Here is a 22,324-nt window from a genome sequence, read left to right on the forward strand (position 1 = left end):
CTGGGCTTCCAACCTAGCGAGGCTGTAGTGCCCTGAACGACTCCTCCGAGTGGGCAGTGAGGGGCTGGGACCAAGCTTGGAGGGTACCTCCAGTCCCTCTGCTGGGCCTGGTTTGAACTTGACTCCACCCCTGCTTTCACCCACCAGTAGCCTCTGGCACAGCTTAGCACTTTTCTGGCTTTTGTGACAGAGTCTATTTCTGTTAGTCTTTTTCTGCCAGGCCCAGAAAAGGCACTTGCAGAGAGGGACTGGAGGAGAGGGCAGGGCAGAAACACACTGTGGTTCAGCACGAGCTCTCCATCTCAGACAGGGGATGGCCTCCATCTGCCCTGCTATGAAACCCCTCTCTGTACCAGAGCTGCCACTTCCTGGTGGGAACGAGGCGGTGGGGCGGAGGGGAGGTCCCCTCCTGGCTACAGGAAGGTCCGGGGGTCCCAGGAGCCTCTCCCAATACCTGTGTGCAAGGTTATTGGGCAGCCGCTATGTGCGTCACTCAACCTGGGCTCCTGGGGAATCCAGGTGTAGTGGGGCTGCAGGAGATGACATCATCCGGCCTGTGACTATATGAGTTTAAAAGTATCAACGGGCCCTCACACCAAAAACCTGCATTTCCTCCCAAACATCCTACCCCCTCACTCATCTGCTCTGAACAAACGACTCAAGCTTTTTCAACTCAAACCCCACCAGGTGGGGCAGAACCTGCCATGCCCCCTGACTTCCTACCTGTGGCCAAGGAAAAAGAACCTGGTGCTAATGAAGAATCAAGTGGGAATCTATACGATTAACTTTATAAGAGGATGCTGATGTGCTCAGTTGTGGCCGACTTTTTGCAACCCCATGGACTAGCCCATCAGGCTCCTCTGTCCAAGGAATTTTCCAGGCAAGAATACTGGAGTGGGTTTCCGTTTCCTTCTCCTATTATAAGAGAATAGGTTCATAATTTTATAATATAAAAGAATGCCCTATAAGCTTAAAAATAACTTAGGGGTTTGATTTTGACCCAATGTTAGGAGTTGTTGAAATATCGAAGTCATAGCACATCACCAGGGAAGTGTCACTGTATAGAGAGATTGAAGGGGTATATCCTGATACCAGCTGGTGTATGGAGAACCCATATGTGAGCCACAACTGTGTGGTGCCTTTAAAGCCCAGTTACCAAAAAATACGCAGCTATGAACCCCTGCACTCTACCTCCCCAACAAACTGAATCCACAAGAAAGTTATCCCAAGAGGATTAATCTCTAAGAAGCAAGAATAGCAGCAACTGAAAACCTTGACCTTTCCTTCTTGAAAATGGCAGGACTCCTAGTCCCTAGCCTGTCCCCAGGGGGAGTCTTTGACATTGTCAGAGCATCAGCCATGCTTCTGAATCAGAGTCCCTGGAAAACGCTGGCTGACTGCTTGTTTGCATTTCTGAGTTTCAGGCTTTGACTGTTTCTTAATGAGTTCAGGCACTAGCAGTTAATTGCACCAAAACAAGAGAATCTAAGATTGCATGTCTTGCTCCATCTGGAGGACCCTTGCAGGCCACCAGTGGGGCCAGGCCGGGCCAAACCAGGCCTGGGTAATCAATTGCTCTAGCTCTGGACCAGCATCTGATTTCAAGCTAGTCGATTAACCTGTGAGCCCCAGTGTTCTCACCCGTAAAGTGGGTGTAACAACCCTTTCCTCCTTGTGGGCTCAGAAATGCCAGCTGATTGTGTTTTGGAGCCTGGAAAGCATTGGGCCCATGGCCTGTGTTCCCCAGGTTGAATAGATTTAAGTTCAACCAGAGATAGGAAGGGATCCCCTGGTAGCTCAGATGGTAAAGAATCTGCCTGCAATGCAGGAGACTTGGGTTCGATCCCTGGGTCAGGAAGATCCCCTGGAGAAGAAAATGGCAACCTACTCCAGTATTCTTGCCTGGAGAATCCCATGGACAGAGGAGCCTGGAGGGCTACAGTTCACTGGGTCACAATGAGTCGGACATGAGTGAAGTGACTGAGCATGCGTGCACGCAAGGGTACCACAAGACTTCCCTGCCTACCCTCCTTCCCATGAGAGAGAGATGGTACAGGGCCCTCCCTGCTTAACCCTGGCAGAACTGGGAAGTGGGGGCCACTCTTGGGCCCCCCAACTTCTGAAAGCCTGCAAGTTGAGGACTGGAGATCCTCCCAGAAGGCCAGGCACATTCCCCTGGATGAACCACAGCGAGACTGCGTTGAACAATGCCACTCCCAGCTCACAGCACTTTACAGTTTACAAAGCCCTCTCACAGGCAGGCTAGGGTCAAGGTTAAGATGTAGATTCTAGGCAAACTGGGTACAAACCTCAGTCCTGACATTTGCTACCTAGTAACCACAGGCAAGTTCCTTAACCAGGCTGTGTTTCCTCACCTGTACATAGGAACAGTAAGATATTGTCAGAGCGGCTGCAAATGAGTTACTATGTATAAAAGTAGCAATAAATGTTAGCCATAACGATGATGATAATGGTGACAAGGATGTCTTCATTTTGGCCTCTCACCAGCCCTGTGAGACAGGTAGAACAGGCCCCTTTGTACACATGCCAAACCTTGGCCCAGGTTAGTTCAGCAACTCACCCCAACCACTAGGGCCAGCCCAGGTAGAGGGCTCGAGGGAGCAGGAGTCTTAGAGCAGAGAGGGCTCTTGATGGCCTCTCGCCCGCTCCCCTCACATCACAGGCAGGCACAGCATCGGTGGCTGAGCCAGTTCTGGAACCTGAGGCTGCTGACTCCCAGGCCAGGGCCCTGAGCTGGTGCAGACCACAAGATTCAGCTGGAGAAAAACATACCCTGGTCAATAAGTTTTAGAAACAATGAAATGGCAACCCACTCCAGTATTCTTGCCTGGAAAATTCCCTGGACAGAGGAGCCTGGAAGGATATAGTCCATGGGGTCGCAAACAGACACGACTGAGCAAAGAAACACAAAGTATATTTAACATGAACACTAGCTTTTCAAGGCTCCAGCAAGTGAAGAAAAATAGTTCACTGCTTTCCACCTCATGTTTCCCAAACTTAGTTGAGCACAGAACAATGTCTTTGAGCCTGGTTCCGTGGAGCACTCTGTGGGGCTGTCAGGATTGGTGGCTCCACAGCCCCTTTTATCCTGTGCTTGGAGATACTGAGTCAGTGGTTCTTTGGTGACCTCTAAACAGGCTTCCCAGGTGGCACAGTGGTAAAGAATCCACCTGCCAGTGCAGGAGACACACGTTAGATCCCTGGGTCAGGAAGATCCCCGGAGGAGGAAATGGCAACCCACTCCAGTATTCTTGCCTGGGAAATCCCACGGATAGAGGAGCCTGGTGGGCTACAGGAGGAAGTTGCAAAAGAGTCGGACATGACTTAACAACTAAACAACAACAAGCAGACTCACTTATGACACGGTTTAGCCATGGGAGGCCCTGTGGCTCATGTGGGATTTCCATGAGCCTGAAGAACTGAGGTGAGGGACTTCTCTGGTGGTCTAGTAGTTAAGACTTTGCATTTCCAATGCAGGGGGCATAGGCTCAATCCCTGGTCAGGGACCTAAGATCCCACATGCCACAGGGCACAGCCAAAATAAAAGTGAGGTGAGCTGGGCACAGGGCCAGGTGGAATCAGAACCTTTCTCTGAGCATCTCCTTTGCTCGGAAAGAAGCTGAGTCAGTGAGCAGCATCTGCAGAGGCAGAATGGCCCCCGCAGAGTGGCTGAGAAATTCCAGTCTCAGGTGTTCCTTTTGCTGCTGTCCCAGGTGTAGACAGAGGAGCCAAGTCTAATGCCACAGGGCCCTGGGGCAGGAAGAGAAGTGCACACACCACCCTGCCAGATATCTGGCCCACCTGCCCTGTCCCCGACCAGCCCTGAGCTGCCTAATTGCTTTCCCCGGGACAGGCCAGAGAGGCCAGAGTCACATCCAAACTGACCCCATGCCTGCCCAGCAGCACCAGCTTCCTTCCTTGTTAAGCAGCAGATGTTTCTGGGGGTGGCATGGAGCCCTTGATCAGGAGGACCCAGGCCAGGGAGGGGAGAAGGCCAACTCTGTCAGCTGTCACCACAGGGACCAGCGCTCTGGTGACAGAAGAGGAAGCTCTCTGCAAGGCAGGGGAACCTGAGGGCTGTCTGCAAACCGAGGGTCAGAGAGCACATCTTGGGACGGTGAATCATTTACAGGGCCTGCAATGCCCGAGACCTGGGCTCAATCCCTGGGTTGGGAAGATCCCCTGGAGGAGGGCATGGCCACCCACTCCAGTATTCTTGCCTGGAGAATCCCCATGGGCAGAGGAGCCTGGCGGGCTACAGTCCATGGGGTCGCAAAGAGGTGGACACGACTGAGCGACTAAGCACACACACACACAAGCCATCAAGGAAAGGAGTCGAAGAAAGATCAGGTTTTGGAGCCAGATCTTTGGGTTTGAATTCAGAGTCAGCACTTAGCTGTGTGACCCTAAGCTAGTCCCTTGGTCCCTCTGAACCTCAGTTTCTCCCTCTGTAAAATGGAAATCAGACTGCCTACCTCACAGGGCTGTTGCAAAGATGGAATCAGAAGTGGGTAGAAGCATCTGGCATATGGCAGAGCTCGACTTTCCTCATCTGTAACTCTGGGAACTTATGTCCACCTTTCAGGGGAGGACACAGTCCATTCACACCCAGGCGTCATGAAGCACTAGGCAGCCAGTCCTGATGGGGAGGCAAGTGGAATGACCGCTGCTGTCTGCTCTGAGGGTCTCTACAGCAGTGTCTGAGTGACAATGATAAGGTGGGTCCTTACCTACCTCTGTGAGCACCCTCATGGCCAGCCCTGTGCTGGGCTCACACCTGCCCCCTCCCATCAAATCCAAAGGAAGCAGTCATGCCGGGCTCTAGTGCTTCCAAAGCTCCTGGTTTTTCAAGAGAAGCCAAAAATGTCATGTGATACACCCCAATTCTTTAATATTAGCATCTACTTTTCTTTTAAGTTTAGTGTCCTTGGTGTGTGCTCAACTGTGTCCAACTCTTTGCAACCCCATGGACTGCAGCCCACCAGGCTCCTCTGTCCATGGGATTTTATAGGCGAGAATACTGGAGTGGGTTGCCATTTCCTCCTCCAGGGAATCTTCTCAACCCAGGGAGCAGACCGAGTCTCTTATATCTCCTGCATTGGCAGACGGGTTCTTTACCACTAGCACCACCTGGGTATCCTTTGAAAGTGAAAAGTGAAAGTTGCTCAGTGGTGTCTGACTCTTTGTGACCCCATGGACTATAGAGTCCATGGAATTCTCCAGGCCAGAATACTGGAGTGGGTAGCCTTTCCCTTCTCCAGGTGATCTTCACAAACCAGGGATCGAACCCAGGTCTCCCGCATTGCAGGCAGATTCTTTTACCAGCTGAGCCACAAGGGAAGCGCAAGAATACTGGAGTGGGTAGCCTATCCCTTCTCCAGGGGATCTTCTCGACCCAGGAGTCAAGCCAGGGTCTCCTATTGAGCTATGAGGGTATCCTTTAGGGGAAAAAGTTCCATGACCTCAACATGTCTCCAGACCACTGGCTCCACCACCTCTATCTGGACTCTCTGTGGGCTGGTCCAACGTTGACATTCCTCATCTTTCCCCCTGGCCAGAGAGTCCTTGGGCCTGCCTGGTCATAGATTCCCATTTCATTGACCCACATTCTCCTTCCCCAGAGGGCCTTCCTGCCCATCTCTCCCTGGGCAGCCAGGCAGCAGGGGGACCACTCGTTTCTGACCCTAAGAAGTGTCCCCAAGGCTTGGGGTGTTTGGGGAGTAGCTGGGGAGCTACCATCAGAAACCTAGAATCAGCACAGGAATCCTGAGGCCCCAGAGGCCAATATGGCTGGCAGGACTCAGGGTCAGAACACCTGCAGCCTGAGAGCCCAGCCAGACCACTAGACCATTTCTCATGGACTTGGCCAGGCTCGTGGGACTCAGAGATGGAGAGAGTATGGGGGAGGTAGTGCTTCACCTTCAGGTGAAGGTGCTGATGAGCCTCACAGAAGGGTGACTCCTTGCTCTCCCAGAAATCCTAGCAGGATGCACAGTCATCAAAGTGGACACAGCTATAATCCAGAGGCCCAGGGATACGGAGAGGGGGTCAGGCTGAGGACTGAGGTCAAAGACTGGCTTCTGGGTTCGGTGGGGGTGGGGTGTATGGGCAGTGATGGAAGCTGGGAGAGGAAAGTACTGTATGACTTGCTGACTTTCACTGAGGGCCTGCCGTGGAGGCACTTCAGCAAACACTGGGTGACCACTGTCTATGTGCCAGGCCTAGGGCTAAGGGCTGAGGATGCAAACGTAAACAATGAGATAACACAAATTATTCTAACATAGCCCTCACCAAAATCATATGAAGTGTGTGTTACTGTCTCAACCTTACAGATGAGGAAACCAAGGCCCCAAGGGGCAACATAAACAGCCCAAGGAGATGTAGTCAGCAATGGAACAAGGCTAAGAATTGGGGTCCAGCAGACTATTGCCCTACACCATTTTCTAAGCAGATATGAGTGAATCTGATAAAACCATGAGCCTTCAGAACAATTATAGTCCTAGAGGGAGGCAGAGAAGGGTGTCACAATTAGAGGAGTTCATCTAAAAACAGGAAGACGCTCACTTCCTGGAAACTTCCTAGGATACTCTGCCTTGTGCCAAGGCTCCAGTAAACATACTGATGGGCTTGAAAGGGGTGTCAGTCTGCAGTGAGCATGGTGGCCGCCAGCCCTGGATACAGATACCCCCAGAAGTCATGTTTCAGGATGCATGAGGAATGGCCATGACCAGTGTCAGTTTTCTCCTTGACATTTCCTATAGCATCTTAAGTTGCAAGAAGGCCCCCAAAATGAGCCTTACCGAAGCACTCTGTATTTTGAAAGAAATTAAACAGATACTACATAGCTCAGTTGATAAAGAATCTTCCTGCAGTGCAGGAGACCCGGGTTCGATTCCTGGGTTGGCAAGATCCCCTGGAGAAGGAAATGACAACCCACTCCAGTAATCTTGCCTGGAAAATTCCATGGACTAGAGGATTCTGGCAGGCTATAGTCCTCAGGGTCACAAGAGTCAGACATGACTTAGCAACTAAACCACCACTCTTAAATGTCTTTGCTATTCCTATTGGCCTTGGGGCAAGAAATATGGTTGCTCACCACTGGTGCAAGAAATTTCCAGGAGGCAATTGCAAGGCATTTTGAGGAGGTAGGAGGTTGGACAGGTGCATTATTCAATGAGGATGATCCCAAAGGAGGCATCACCTCCAAATGCCACACCCGAGCCAGAGGTTCATGGATCTGACCCAGCAGTGGTCCCCCATCCCAGCAAGCAAATGGGTGCGCCAACGCAATAATCACTATCCATGGGGCTCATGGAAGCAGGCTGAGCAGAGAGGTCCTGAGGCCTGAAGGGGAGATGGGAGGGTCAATGAAGGGAATAGGCAGATCCATTAGGAGTCCTCAGACCCCACAGCTATCCATCACTCTCCAAGTATTCACTGCCCCTAACTTTGCCTCCAAGAACTACACAGATGCAAACGTGCACTGTCCCTACATGGACACGTGGATAGGAACCCTCCTCCTGCCCATGGCCTCTACTTAAAGAGCCCCTTCGCTTTGCACCAAACTCACCTTTAAGGCCCACCCACCCATATAGAAGTTGGCCAGGAAAGCAGGTTGGAAGAGAGGATTAACTGTGGGAATACATGCAGAGGCCAGCAGCCAGCTGGTGAAAGCAAAAAAGAGGAGAGAAGCCCTCTTGTCTTCTGAGATGGCCCACACCCTACAGAGTGTGCAGAATAAACCTGCTTTCACTCCACTTCGGCTCACTAGTGAATTCTTTCCTGCATGAAGCCAAGGACCCTCACTTGGTGGCCCATCCCAGGACTCGCCTGAGACCTGGGATATGACCATCCTCTCACATCCCCTTTTCCTGCAACAGTAGTATTGTGGTCATTTCCTGGAGCAGAACACAGAAGACATAGGTGTTTCAGGAAACTAGGAGTGGCCTGTCCTGTTGTAGTGATCAATTCTTTGAAGTTCTAGCAAGTCCAACTTCCGCTTTTAGGGTTTCAGGAAAAGGGCACTTCTGGTTCTCAGGAATGTCAAATCAGGAAGGTGGGAGGGGGAAAAAAAAAAAGTTGGGGTGGGAGACACCAGTTACAGGTTAGACTCTAAGAAGGACTTCTCTCCCAAATGTGAGCACTCTTCAGCATGACAACATAGTACATTTGCCTTCCCCGGATCTCTTCTGAGCACCTTCCTCCAAAGTCTGTAAAATTGGGAAATACTTGCGTAGCACATACGTGGGAAATAAGTGCAGAGCAGGATGGAGCCTTGTCAACAGGTGCCCTGCTGTCTGGGAAAGTTCTTGGGATGTGGGGAGGAGGGGCTGGCAGGAAGCTGGCTGGAGGAGGATGTCCTCCAAGGCTGGGGACAGGGGACTTGGGGGGCTGGAGATACTGTGAGCACAGCTTACGTCCTTGCTGGGCAGCAGAATCACAAATGAGGGGGAAGGGAAGTATTTGATTATTTTAACCAGAAAGTAGTTGTCACGGGTGAGAGCAGAGCTCTGGGATTTCTCGGGGTGCCTAATGGGTTAGTGTATTTGAAGGGACACTTGGGGGGAAAGGGCTATCAGCTCTTAGCTCAGGGCCTCCAAAGGCCCACTTGGCTCTGGGATTGGGGTGTTGGGGGTGGCCCCCCCAGGGTCCCGCCACCATTCTAGCAGCTGCACAGTTAGTGTGACTCGATGCCATTTAGACCACACTGTGTGGTCCTGGCAGCCCGGGCTCAGGGGGCCTGATCATTGCACCTACTATTTCATAGGAGCTGTGACCGACGGCTTGGGGAAAGCATCTCCATCCAATGCAGCGGCCGTTATCAGGCCATAAAACGTCACTATTTCACATCATAATACAGCGTTTAAAAAATGAGAATTCTGCGTTTGGCTTGAAAAGTGCTGACAGGGGCTCCCCCGTTACTGCCCAAGGGCAGGGAGTTTTAACTGGAGTCAGCTGTCCGAGCAGGGCTGGTCCAAGGACGGGAGGAGCCCAGGGTGGAAGGATGGGGGCGCTGGCAGCATCCACGCCACGTGCTCACTGGCCTCTGGTGGGTGGAGGCCAGGCACAGTGCTGAACACAGAAGAGCCCCCATGACAAAGAATGGTCTAGTCTCAAATGTCATTTAATACTGCCAAGGTTATCTAGACAAATGGTGCTGATGAACGTATTTGCAGGGCAGGAATAGAAACACGGATATAGAGAACAGACTTGTGGACACAGCAGGGGAAGGAGAGGCTGGGACAAATTGGCAGAGTAGCATTGCCACATATACACTGCTGCAGCTGCTACTGTTTAAGTCGTGTCTGACTCTTTGTGATCCCATGCCCTGTACCCCACCAGGCTCCTCTGTCCATGGGATTTCCCAGACAAGAATACTGGTGTGGGTTGCCATTTCCTTCTCCAGGGGATCTTCCTGACTTAGAGATCGTGGCAGGCGGGGTTTTTGTTTGGTTTTGTTTTTACCACTGAGCCACCTGGGAAGCCCCATATATACACTATCTTGTGTAAAATAGAAAGCTAGTGGGAAGCTGCTGTATACCACGGGGATCTCAGCTTTGTGCTCTGTGATGACCTAGAGAGGTGGGATCTCGGGGTGGGAGGGAGGCTCAAGAGGGAGGGAATATATGTATACTTAGAGCTGATTCTTGTTGATATATGGCAGAAACCAGTCCAACATTATAAAGTGATTATCCCTCAATTAAAAATAAAGAAAAAAATGTTTTTAAAATACTGCCAAGGTTGAGAGTTCCTGAGACCATGTGTACATTTAAAGAACTACAAGCATCTTAAGGTGGCCTCGAGGAGGTGGGGCTGGCAGAAGGTCAGAGAGGGAGACCTGCTCCCTCCCTCCTCACCTCCTGTCCTTCCTGCCTTCTTTTAACCAAAGTGTACAGAGCTCCTTCCATTTCAGGCAGCGAGCTCACAGAGCTTCATAAACTGATTTCCAACCCCCCATTCAGCAACATCATGTGGGCAACTGAAATTGGCCACAGTGGGCATATCGCAGAGATGGGCAAACATGTGCTATAAACCAAAGCGCTTTTTAAAAATATGAGAGCTGGTTGTTATGTATTTACCAGCAAAACACTGGCTTGGGCCCTTACTAGGTACCAGGGATACGCAGGGAGCAGACCGGGCTCAGCTCCTGTCCTCGTGGAGTTGATATCTAGTGGGAAGTCAGACACTCTTCAAACAATTACATAACTGTTAATGAACTTCAGCTCTGAGAAGTGCAGGTTCAGTGTCTGAGATAATGAGAGCTTCTGTGAGCATAAGTGTGGGCTGGGTGCCGTGGAGGGGTGTGTGTTTCAGGGGGTGACTGGCCTAGGCTAGGTGACCTGGAAGAGGAGACATTTAAATAGGGCCCTGATGGCTTTGTAGGAATTTCGGCAGATTAGACAACAGCAGATTACCTTTTGGGCAGAGAGAAAAGCAGGCACAGCCAATTAGAAATGAGGGCTAGGAGAGGCAGGAGGACTGAGGAAGTATTCCTAAGAAGCCCAGGGAGGGGTGAGAGACCGAGGAGAAGCTGATCAAGTTGGCAAGGGTGGGCCACACAGAGCACTGTCATGTAAGGAACTTGGGTTTTATCCAGGCAGCTGGTGAAGGGTGTTGAGCAGAAGAGATCCCTGGGTAGATTCAAATTAAAAACAAAACTATGTTGTCCCTCCCTTTCCTATAACTTTGGGGTTTACCACCGCTAATGGCATTAAGCATCACCATGAACCAGGCCCGGGTAATAAAGAGATGGATAGGTTTGCCCACTGACTTAGGGATTTCCTTTGGGCAGGGCAGGTGGACAGACCCATGCATGTGGCACCAGCAGAACATGAAGAGTTCTGGGTGGACAGTGCCCATAGCAGGAGGGATGTCCACTTGGAGCAGTGAGGGGGAAGACAGACTCTGAAGGACCTCCCTCTACAAAACCACTAAATCTAAAACAAAACATACTTTGTAATACATCACCAGCCTCATCGACAGTAAGGAAAATTCCCAAGGCACTTCCATCCAAAAACAAAAGGCCGTGATCTAATACCAGGACCAAAGCAGTGAGTGATAACCAAATGCAAAAACTGGGGCTTGTCCTAAGGACAGATGCTGACATCAGGACCAGTGACAGGGGAGTAAGCCCTGTTGTTGCTGTTCAGTCACTAACTCATGTCCAATGCTTTGTGACCCCATGGACTGCAGCATGCCAAGCTCCTCTGTCCTCCACTAACTCCTGGAATTTGCTCAAATTTATGTTCACTGAGTCAGTGATGCTATCTAACCATCTCGTCCTCTGCAGCCCCCTTCTTCCTTGGGATGTAGCAAAGTAAAGCATCAGAATGTGCAACTCTTATCCTCCTAGGGCCTCTGACAGGGAGTGAAGTGATCCCTGCTCCCAGGTGTCATCCCTGCTCACTGTCTCATCCCCATCCCAGCAGAAGCAATGTCCATCCTCTCTGGAGGAAAACATTGCTATTTAGAAGCTACAGATTCCCATAAGATCAAATATGAGTTCATGCATGAGAGTCAGCAGAAAGATTAATAAACAGCAATCTGGACCATCCAAGCCCTTTCAGACACAGTAATTATCAATACCAAGTACATGGTAATATGCATGCAATATTTAAGATTAAATATTTAAGGATATTTAAGGAAATCTAAAAAATCATAGACCTGAACAAACATGAGACTATTTGGAAAGACCAGGCAAAGTTGAAAGAGAACCAAATAGAAATTTTAGAAATTAAAAAATATATATAGCTGGTAACATGTAAAAAAAAAAAAAAAAAGGATGGACTAAACAGCAGACTAAATAGCTGAAGAAAGACTATTAAAAATGGAAAATAAATCTAAGGAAATTACCCAAATGCAATACAGAGAGAGAAGTTGATGAAACCCATAAAGGAGAAATCTGGTCCACTACAATAGTCACCAGCCACATACAGCCATGTAAACTTACATTTGAATCAATTAAAATTTAATTTATAAGTCAGTTTCCCAGTTGCACTAGCCACATTTTAAGTGCTCATAGCCACATGTGGTTAACAGCTGTCATATTGGACAGTGTGTACTGCAGGCAGACCTCAAAGATGTCATGGATTGGGTTCCAGACCACCAGAGTAAAGTGAATACCACAATAAAGCAAGTCACATGAATTTTTTGGTTTCCGAGTGCATATAAAAGTTATGCTTACATTGTACTGTTTTCTATTAACTGTGCAATAGCATTCTGTCGAAAAAAAAGTGTACATACCTTAATTTATAAATACTTTATTGCTAAAAAAAATGCTAACCATCATCTGAGCCTTCAGCAAGTGGTAATCTTTTTGCAACAGTAACATCAAAGATCACTGAGCACAGATCACCATAACAAATGTAATAATGAAAACATTCGAAATATCGAGGGAATTGCCAAAATTTGACAGAGATATGAAGTGAGAAAATGTTGGAAAAATTGTGTCAACAGACTTGCTTGACACAGGGTTGCCACAATCCTTCAATTTGTAAAAAATGCAATATTTGTAAAGTGTAATAAAATAAAGTGCAATAAGGCAAGATATGTCTATATGCAACATTTCCATCATCAGAGAAAGTTCTGTTGGACAGACTAGGTTGTAAGATAGGGAAGAAAGTCCAATCCCAGAAGGAGAGCAAACAGAATGGAGAGGAGAAAGAAGTAATGGTTGAGGGATTTCCTTAGAGATCCAGTGGTTAAGACTTTTCCTTCCAATACCAGCAGTGTAGGTTCATTCCTTGTTGGGGAACTAAGATCCCACATGCCTTGCAGCCAAAAAAAAAAAAAACAACATAAAACAGAAGCAATATTATAACAAATGCAATAAAGACTTTAAAAATGGTCTTTAAAAAAGAACTGTAATAATGTGTAAAAAGACTCTAAAAATGGTCATTTTTACAATAAAAAAATCATAAAAAAATAATGATTGCGAATATTCAAAAACAAACCCACCAACGCAGGAAGCACAATTTATATAAATCAGGCTAGCCACATCATAATGAAACTGAACAAAAAAGACAAAGAGAAAATCTGAAGAGTAGCTAACAAAAGAACAATCAAACTGGAGCTGACTTCTCTTTAGCAAAAAGGAGCAATGTCTTCCAAGTGCAAAGGAAAACACTGTCAACCTAAAACTGTCTACCCAGCAGAACTCTTTAGTAACAAGGGTGACATATAGACTTTTTTCATATAAACAAAAGTCGTAAGAGCTTACCAACAAAAAACTCTTTATGGAGAAACTTTTAAAACATGCTCTTCATAAATATGAATATACCTCTTCCTAGAAGTGAGGTCTGAGACATAAGAAGGAATGATGAACAAAGAAACTGGTAAGCATGTAGATAAATGCTTTTAAGCAAATATTACCGATACAAAGTAATCATGATGACAGCGTCTAAACTGTGTGTGTGTGTGTGCTCAGTCATGTCCAATTCTTTGAGAGCCCATGGACTGTAGCCTGCCAGGCACCTTTGTCCATGGGATTTTCCAGTCGAGAATTCTGGAGTAGGGTGCCACTCCCTTCTCCAGGGGATCTTCCCGACCCAGGGATTGAACCCAAGCCTCTTGGTCTCCTTCACTGGCAGGCAGATTCTTTACCACTAGCGCCATCTGGCGCTAGTCTTAGTAATGTATTTTATTTAACTCAATATACCCCAAATATTATCATTTCAATATGTGATCAATTTTAAAAATTATTAATGAGACACTTTATTTTTTTTGGTACAAAGTCTTCAAAATTCAGGATGTATTTTACACTATCAGCACTTCTCTATGTGGACTGACCACCCTGCGGGCACCCAATGGCCACACATGCTTTGTGGCTACAACCCTGGGCAGAGCGGGTCTAGACTGTAAGGGACGAGAGCCTGCAGAGGACAGAGGCCCCACACAGTCACCGAGTGCCCACGATATGCCAGACTCCAGGGTGAGCACTTCATCCACATCATACCTCATCTCCTTTCGTCCTCACATAGGCCTGTGAGATTAGCATTAATATCACCCCAGATGGGGAATAGCAAGGCTGAGAAAACTTAAAACATTTCCCCAGGATCATCTGGCTGGCAAGTGACAGAGCTGGGCTTCAAAGCCAGGTCTCTCATAGTCCATTGCCAACCTTGGAACCTCAGGGTTTCTATAAAGGATTTTCTGTAACAGGCCAGATAGTAAATATCTTAGCCTTTGGGACCAATTTGTCACAACCATTCAGCTCTACTCTTGTAACAAGACAGCGTGCATGCATGCTCAATCATGTCCAACTCTGCAACCCCATGGGCTGTAGCCCACCAGGCTCCTCTGTCCATGGGATCTTCCAGACAAGAATGCTGGAGTGTGTTGCCATTTCCTCCTCCACGGGATCTTCCCAACCCAGGGATTGAACCTGTGTCTCCTGCATCAGCAAGTGGATTCTTTACCACTGAGCCACCTGGGAAGCCCCAATAGAACAGCAGCCTTAGACAACGTGTGAACAAATGAGCGTGGCTCTGTCCCAATAGCATTTCGTTTAGGGAAACAGGTAGAGGGCAGGATCTGGCCTTTGGGCTGTAGTCTGCAACCCCTGTGCTAGGCTAACACAACTGGGTCTCTGAAGGCCCAGGTTCAGGGAGACCTCAATGGCTAATTGCTGATGTTCTGTGGTGTGTGCATGTGTCGGGAGTGTTTGGAAGGATAAGACCCTCTCTTTCCAGAACCACCATGGCCCTCTTGGTGTTCAGAAGGATCCAGAATGGCTATGTTTTGGTGGCACCTCCTCAGACTCTGCCAGGGGCTCAGCCAGCCCCTCTAACTCTGTAGCCTCCACTGAGCTCCTGGCTATAAACATGAGTTATTCCCACTCTCAGGGCTGAGACAGAGGGGAAATAAAGGCCAGGATTGATGGAATCCTAGACATAAAATCTGGCACCATAATGCCTACATTTTGGAAATTGCCTTTAATTAATGGTTTATGGCCACAAAGATTCCCTCCCCCACCCCAACCCTTCATCCTTCTGTAGCATCTTCCCCCTGGTGATCAGTCCTGGGGACGGGAACAGGGAGGGGGTGAAAGAGGAGGGCTGGTGAATAGCTGGTCTCTCAGAAACCAAAATGTGTGGTTTTGCTTATATGAACCCAGCTTGGCCTCTGGCATTCCTCGAGCCTGGACTCCATAAATAGTGTGAACTGAAAAGCCAGCTCCCCACACAGGCCTAAGGCCTGTTAGCTACAGAATCACCCACACACACTCACAAAAACACATCAAGCTCAGGAAAACACACACTCACAAGTGTGTACACACACACCGGAAATTTGCTTTTTCACTTTTTTTGTCCACTTATCAGCCTCTCCTTCTTCCTGTTTATCTTGCTGTCTTTGTGTTCCGTGGCACTATTTCTTTCCTGAAGTTCTGCTCTTTGAGTCTCTCTTCCGTTCTCTCTCCTGTCTTTCCCCTTCCCTTTGATCTCTCCTACTTGGGGACACATAGCCAAGCTACGCAAACACACCCCCAGCTGCCCACATTGGCATAGAAGCCACAAATCCTCCCCTCCCATCACAGACACCTCTGCCCCTCCCACCTGGACCAGGCTTGACTCTAACCAGGACAATGATCGTCTGCCCAGGTGGACTTGACAACAAGCGCAATTAGGTTCCCTCCCTAAGTACCTGAGCTGAACTCAAACCACATTTCATCCCAGGAATACAAGGGGATGGAGGCAACTCTGCCAAATTCTAGGTGTAGCCAAAAAAATTGCCCAAACCCCAGGGGAGAGGCCCTTTATTACCAATAATAGCCACCTTGACTGAGTGGCTACTATGGCTTCATATTCAGAATTTATAATAGTCATGTTAACCTAAGAGGTAGATATTATTATTATTATTCCCATTTTATATGTGGGAAAACTGAGGCTTCAAGAGGTAAATGAATTTGCTTAAAACCAAAGTCCGTTCAACTCCAAAGCCTAGTCTCTTCCCTCATGCTCAGTCGCTTCAGTCTTGTCTGACTTTTTGCGACCCTGTGGATTGTAGCCCTCCAGGTTCCTCAGTCCATGGGATTTCCCAGGCAAGAATAGTGGAGTGGGTTGCCATGCCCTCCTCCAGGGGACATTCTTGACCCAGGGATCAAACCCATGTGTGCTATGTCTCCTGCGTTGCAGGTGGATTCTTTACCCCTGAGCCATTAGGAAAGCCTCAGTCTCTTCCCGCAGGGCTGGTCCAAATAGACAACACGGGCTGTGTCTTGGGATCTGGGATAACCAGATTCAGCCACATATGGTCTCTCATCTCCCCAGAAACATGTAACAGAGACATGACTCCAATACAGGAATAAGGCAGAGGTTCTCAGGTCTAGCCAACAGGAGGACACACTGTTGGGGTGCCAGTGGTCAGCATCTGTAGGACCCAACCAGAAAGGCTTCTGTGCCAGTCAAGCCTGTCCTTGGGGGCCCAGCTCTAGCAGTGTCGGGGTGGGAGGGGGACACCTAGGCTGAGGCCCCTAGCCAGGCAGGGACTTGGAACCTCCCAGGCAGGGCTGCAGAGGCAACCGCTGTTTCTGCATTACCTGGTGCCATGGCAACAAGAGTGCTCAAATTGGTGACCCGCACAGAGTCTGTACCATCTGCTGTTTTCAGGGCTGGGGGTTGCAGGGTCGCCTTCTGTCTGCCTGTGAAAGGAAATATAGTACTGTGGCAATGACCTCTCACCCCTGTCCATGCAGTGTAGACAGGCCCCATCAGCCCCACTGTCACTGAGTCCGCACAGCAGCCCAGAGGAGGAGGCAGGCGGCAGAGAGCAGCATCATGACAACGTGCAGAGGTGGACACTGAGGCACGAGGCACCATCTCTGCCCACCCTGCGTTAGGTCATTCTGCCTGGTACCCTACTGGACCAGCCTGGCATCTTCCAGGCCAGGTAGCTGTGGGCACTGAAGGGCTCTTAGCTGGGCAGTTAGCTGTTGGGGAGAAAGGTTTTGGGATGAGGGAGGTGGGTATGGTCACCAAGCTGCAGTTCCCCAAGAGTCGTCCAAGACATTCCAATGGAGGGAGGCAAGGGACTAGGGGAAGGGGCTTTGCGACTTGAAGAAGTAAGGTCTTTAGTCTGTGGGTTGTTTTTTTTTTCCATTTCAAAAATAATATAGTCAATGCAGAAAACTTGGAAAACAAAAATATGCACACACATTCTGGCACACTCACAAGTTCATGACATACACACACACACACACACGTTCACACACAATTATCCATCACCCCTTTCCAGAGCTAAAGACTTAGCATTTAACCATCTAATACAATGTAATATATGACATATATGTATATATTATATAGATACAATTATTAGGATTCCCTGGTGGTTCAGACAGTAAAGAATCTGCCTGCCATGCAGGAGACCTGGGTTCAGTCCCTGTGTATGGAAGATCCCCTGGAGAAGGGAAAGGCAACCCACTCCAGTATTCTTGCCTGGAGAATTCCATGGACAGAGAAGCCTGGTGGGCTACAATCCATGGAGTTGCAAAAAATCAGACACTACTCAGAGACTAACACGTGTATTACATGTACATTATATATATTATCACATATATTTTAGCGTGGTTGGGAGTATGTTGTACCTGCTACCTTGTACTGTGTTTTTTCATTTTGCAATAGATTGTGTACATTTTCTCATATAAAAAATATTCCCATGACAGATTTTTCAATGAATTGCCTATATTCCAACATACAAATGAAGTATCATTCATTCAGATTAAACTTTCATCCATAACCATTTATACTGCTTCCTAGTTTTTAAATTTTTCTATTTTTTTCATTATACATTTATATATGTTTATTATGGAACTTTAATGATACTTAGCGGTACAGCAGGAGGGAAATAACCTCATACAAACTCAGTAACTATAACACTTCTGTGCTTTTCACACCGATTGTTTTACTATGTGTCTGATTTGATGGCTATGTAATTTTTACCTTGTTATATTGTTTTATAATATACAATATAGGGTCCTTTCAAATCAGGCTTATTTTTTAATATTTGTCATTTCTCACAGTATTGAGTTTATCCATTTGGGTTTTCATTTAACCATGCTTTAGAAAAAGATTCTTTTCCCTTCTCTGTTGACTCCTCACCACCTGAACTTGGTCTGTTTAGCAGGTGTTGATGCGGTTGACTGTGGATTGAGGAATGGGGCTGGAAAATGCTGGTAGAAACACATTTTTGCCTGTGAGGGCCACTCCAGAAACACATTTCAGTGTGTACAGGAATAGAGCTGGTGCTCCATTTATCCTAAAAATATAAATCACCCAGTTGCCCAAAAATGACTGTCTGTGTGTTGTTTACACTAGTGAAAAATGAGGGACAACCAGGCCCACCGACAGGAGGCAGGTGAAATAGATTATGGAGCATCCATTCGAGGAATCCTGTGTGGTCAAAAGATATTACAGATCACTGCTGAGAAGGAGGGATGTCCTCCATGGTGTAAATGAGAACAGCATATTACAAAACGGGATGGACCATGTAAATGTGGACATCTGTGTGTGTTTGTAAGCATGGGCACTTTTGTTTGTTTTTTTTTCCAGTGGCTATAATGCTGTTTATTTTTTATGAGGATATGTAGTCAGATTAAGCACAGGTTAATAATACCAGTTTGTTTTTTTCAAAGCAAAGCAAAAGCTCCATGGACTTTTTATTTATTTATTTACTTTTTAATTGGAGGAAGTGTAGGCATCTGTGTATCCCAAAGAATATTTAACTAAATACCAGCAGCTGCTGTCTCGGGTAGCGTGGGTTTTGGGGTGATTCTCACTCTGCTTTATTTTTATTCTTTCTTGGATTTTTAATTCTTTAAATTCTGTTCCTTTTAGAGGGCATAGGTTACTGGGGGAGGGGCAGCACTACAAAACAAAAGCCATTTTGATTCTGAAAAGAAGAAACGTCTAGTGTGGGGAAGACACGGGGAGGGGTACTCAAAGGGGGCAGCCTGCCCCCTGCCCTGCCACTCACCACACTCCCCAACACGGCCATGTGTGCTTGTGTGTTGCAGACTCCGACAGCCAGTGCAGCCCCACGCGGCAGAGCCTCAGCCTGTCGGAGGGCGAGGAGCAAGTGGACCGGCTGCAGCAGGTGGAGCTGGTCAGGACCACGCCCATGTCCCACTGGAAGGCGGGTACCGTCCAGGCCTGGCTGGAGGTAGTCATGGCCATGCCCATGTACGTCAAGGCCTGCGCGGAGAACGTCAAGAGTGGGAAGGTAGGACCCCCGTGGGGATCCCCACCCCTCTCCCATCCCGTCCTCAGGGTTACAGGAGCTGGCTGAACCGGGTTCATGCTCCAGTGACTCCAGTAAATCATTGTCTCTCCAACAAGGCACATAGCTCTTCTGAGCCACGGCTTCATCTTTAAAATGGGATTAATTTCCCCTTACCTGGCTGGAGGGAGGCAGGGCTGGACTTGAGCACCTTTTCATCCCGTTCGGGGATTCCACCGCCTCCCGGAGCAGCAGTCCTCTGGCGAGACGCCTGCAGAGCTCTTCCCATTGCTCTTCCCGGACCGCGGGGAGGGATTCCTTGGGTCCCCGCTCCCACGCATCCCTTCGGCGCTCAATCCCCACCTCCTGGGCGCAGGTGCTGCTAAGCCTGAGCGACGAGGACCTGGAGCTGGGCCTGGGCGTGTGTAGCTCGCTGCACCGGCGCAAGCTCCGGCTGGCCATCGAGGACTACCGCGACGCCGAGGCGGGCAGGAGGTGAGCCGGCGCCCTGGCCCCTGAGAGATGAGCGGCCAGAGACCTCGCCTCAGGGTCACACGAGTGAGGGGGCGGGCGCTGTGGGTGGGGCCAGGTGAGGAGTGCCAGGTCCTGGGACGCCACTGGGCGGCGCTCTGGGTGGGCCCTCCCTGTAGAAAGACGGAGAACAAACTCAGTGCGGCTCCAAGAGCCCTAGGATCGTCCCAGTGCGGGAGTCGGGGGTCTTCACGCGCAACCCAGAACGCCTCTAACTCCGAAGGTGCGCCAGTTCTGGTGGACCTGGGAAATTTGGCCAAGATGTTTGTTCTGCCTACACCCACCTCAAACCCCAGCTCTTACCATTCCAAGTAAGAGACAGCCTACAGGCTGGGAGGACGAAAAGAAATGGGCCTGATTTGGGGCCAGGTGCGAGGGGGTGTTTGAGGGCCCGGAAGGAAGGGGCGTCTATCAGCAAGCACACCTGGGAAGGGCTGACCATCCGCCCATCAAGTGTGTCCCCAGCGAGGCCGCCCTCCCGCCCCCAGCTCCTGCCAGCCTCTCTCCTGACCTTGTGAGCAGGACTTATTGGGGAGCCCCTCATTCACCAAGCAGCTCCAGGGAAAAAGAAAGGAGCCCCCTACCCAGTCCTCAGCGTGCAGAAGGGGAAGAAAACTAGCTGGTAAATCTGACACTTTCTGTTTTGCATAATTATCTCCTTCACTGGCTTCCCCATCATTTTTGTGCAGTTAATTAATCAAACCTGGTGGTGTGTGCTATTATTTGCAGAAGCAGCTTTGTGGATTAAAAATAAGAGGGGCTGGGGGTAGGAAGGCAGGCTGGTTTAGAAGCCGGAAAAGCTGGGTGTCCTGGAGAATGATTCCGAGATGGCAGGAAAAAGAGATGAGACAGGATCTGAAACTCAGGCAGTAACTCCCAGGAAAGCCAAGTAAGAAGGCCATGGCCCTTATCAGAAGGTCTAGACCTTCCTAAACGACATGATGGGGGAGGGCTGGAGGAGTGGGGAGATTGGGGGGCGGGGAGGAGGGAAGGGCAGGGCAGAGCTTGCCGCTCGCTGAGCTTCCCCTCCTGAGTGTCCCACAAGCAGCTCACATTCACCACAGACCCTTACCCAGTGTCTGCCCTGAGTCCCCAAAAGCTCACCACTCTGGGTCACCCAAGCGGGAAACCCCACCCCCACCCCACCCCTTCCATTCCCACTGTTATGTCAGCAGGATGGAGCTGCCTGCCTCACCTCTCAAAATGCAGGATCGCTGCCCAAGTTCCCCCCAAATCCAGCTGACCCCTGAGAACCTCCCAGAGCCAGAAAAGGGTTGGGGTTAGTTCAGCAGCCAGATGTGAACAGATTTTAAACATTTCTAAGAGCCCTAAGCAGGACTGTTTCCCAAAACCCGGGCTTAGGCACTGGACACCCAGGGCCTCTGGAGCAGGGAGGAGCCTTCATTTAATGGCTCTGTTCTCTGCAGAATCCTGGCCTGTCTCTAACTTGCCCTGTAACCCTGTGCTCTGTGGAACTTGGTTTCTCCACCTGTGAAGTAAAGGGGGTTAAATTAGGACAGTGGCTCTTTAACCTTGGGCGATCATGGCCTATTTGAGAATCTAATGAAAACTTCTGAAACTTGCCCCAGAAGAAATACAAAAACTTCACAACTTTGCATTCTGGGACTCTCTAACCCATCCATGGAACTTTGAGGTGTCTGTGAACTCTAGGGTAAGGACCCCAGTGAGGTCATCTTTGAGAACACATCCTGTGTGACTCTAGGCATGACATTACCCTCTCTGGGCCTGGTTCCCCTTATCTCTAAAATTTATTGTTGTTGTTTAGTTGCTAAGTTGTGACCGACTCTGCGCCCGCATGGACTGTAGCCTGCCAGGCTCCTCTGTCCATGAGATTTCCCTGGTAAGAATATTGGAGTGGGTTGCCATTTCCTTCTCCAGGGGAATCTTCCAACCCAGGGATCGAACCTACGTCTCCTGCATTGGCAGGTGGATTCTTTACCACTGAGCCACCAGGGAAGACCCTATCTCTAAAATACTAATGACAAAAATCCACCAACCCCTGCCAACCTATGCCAACCATCGCTGTATGGACATTATTTTATTTGACCACCATGACATCAAGACAGGATAGCTATGCTTAGTCCCCTTTTAAAGATGGAGAAAATGAGGCCAGAGAAATAATGGGCACAAAGTCATACTACAGAACATCCGATTTCAAAGTCAATTTCCTTTCCACTCTCCCAAGGCACCTTTGTGTTAAAAACATCAACGATGTATTAATAGCTCCTGCCACTATTCTTTCTGGAACACCGAATTCATCCCAGACCCTGTGCTAAGGGCTTTACCCTCTCTTACCTCTTTTAGACCTGGAGGCAAGCAAGAGTAGCCCCATTTTATAGAGGAAATTGGGGTGCAACATCTCAGATCTAAGGGTGATGGAGCCAGAAAAGCCTCATATTTTTTATGCTGAATAATGACTCAGATGACTTTGAAATTCTGTGCCCAAACTCACATTTCAAGATCTGATCTGCTCCCTGTTCGGGGAGTATCAGTGTCAAATTTTATAAAATGTTTGAATTACTTTTAAAGTCATCCTGTT

At 48.8% G+C, this 22,324-nt stretch overlaps 1 protein-coding gene and 1 long non-coding RNA gene across 2 annotated transcripts in view; one reads left to right on the forward strand and one right to left on the reverse strand.

Annotated features, from left to right (window-relative positions):
• KAZN (kazrin, periplakin interacting protein) overlaps window positions 1-22,324 on the forward strand; it is a 1,354,882-nt gene that overhangs the window by 1,308,011 nt on the left and 24,547 nt on the right. Inside the window, exons 12-13 of the mRNA XM_081492179.1 lie at window positions 19,031-19,236; window positions 19,610-19,728. Coding sequence (XP_081348305.1) covers window positions 19,031-19,236; window positions 19,610-19,728 — 325 coding nt within the window. The remainder of the gene's footprint in view (window positions 1-19,030; window positions 19,237-19,609; window positions 19,729-22,324) is intronic.
• LOC145506800 (uncharacterized) lies at window positions 13,734-20,879 on the reverse strand. The gene is made up of 3 exons (XR_014054348.1): window positions 20,837-20,879; window positions 19,411-19,877; window positions 13,734-16,660 (listed from the first exon to the last, which is right to left on the reverse strand). It is a non-coding gene; the product is annotated as an uncharacterized LOC145506800 (long non-coding RNA).

Source organism: Giraffa tippelskirchi, chromosome 5 (genome assembly GCF_054371585.1).
Source record: "Giraffa tippelskirchi isolate mGirTip1 chromosome 5, T2T-mGirTip1v1.2.pri, whole genome shotgun sequence".
NCBI lineage: Eukaryota > Metazoa > Chordata > Mammalia > Artiodactyla > Giraffidae > Giraffa > Giraffa tippelskirchi.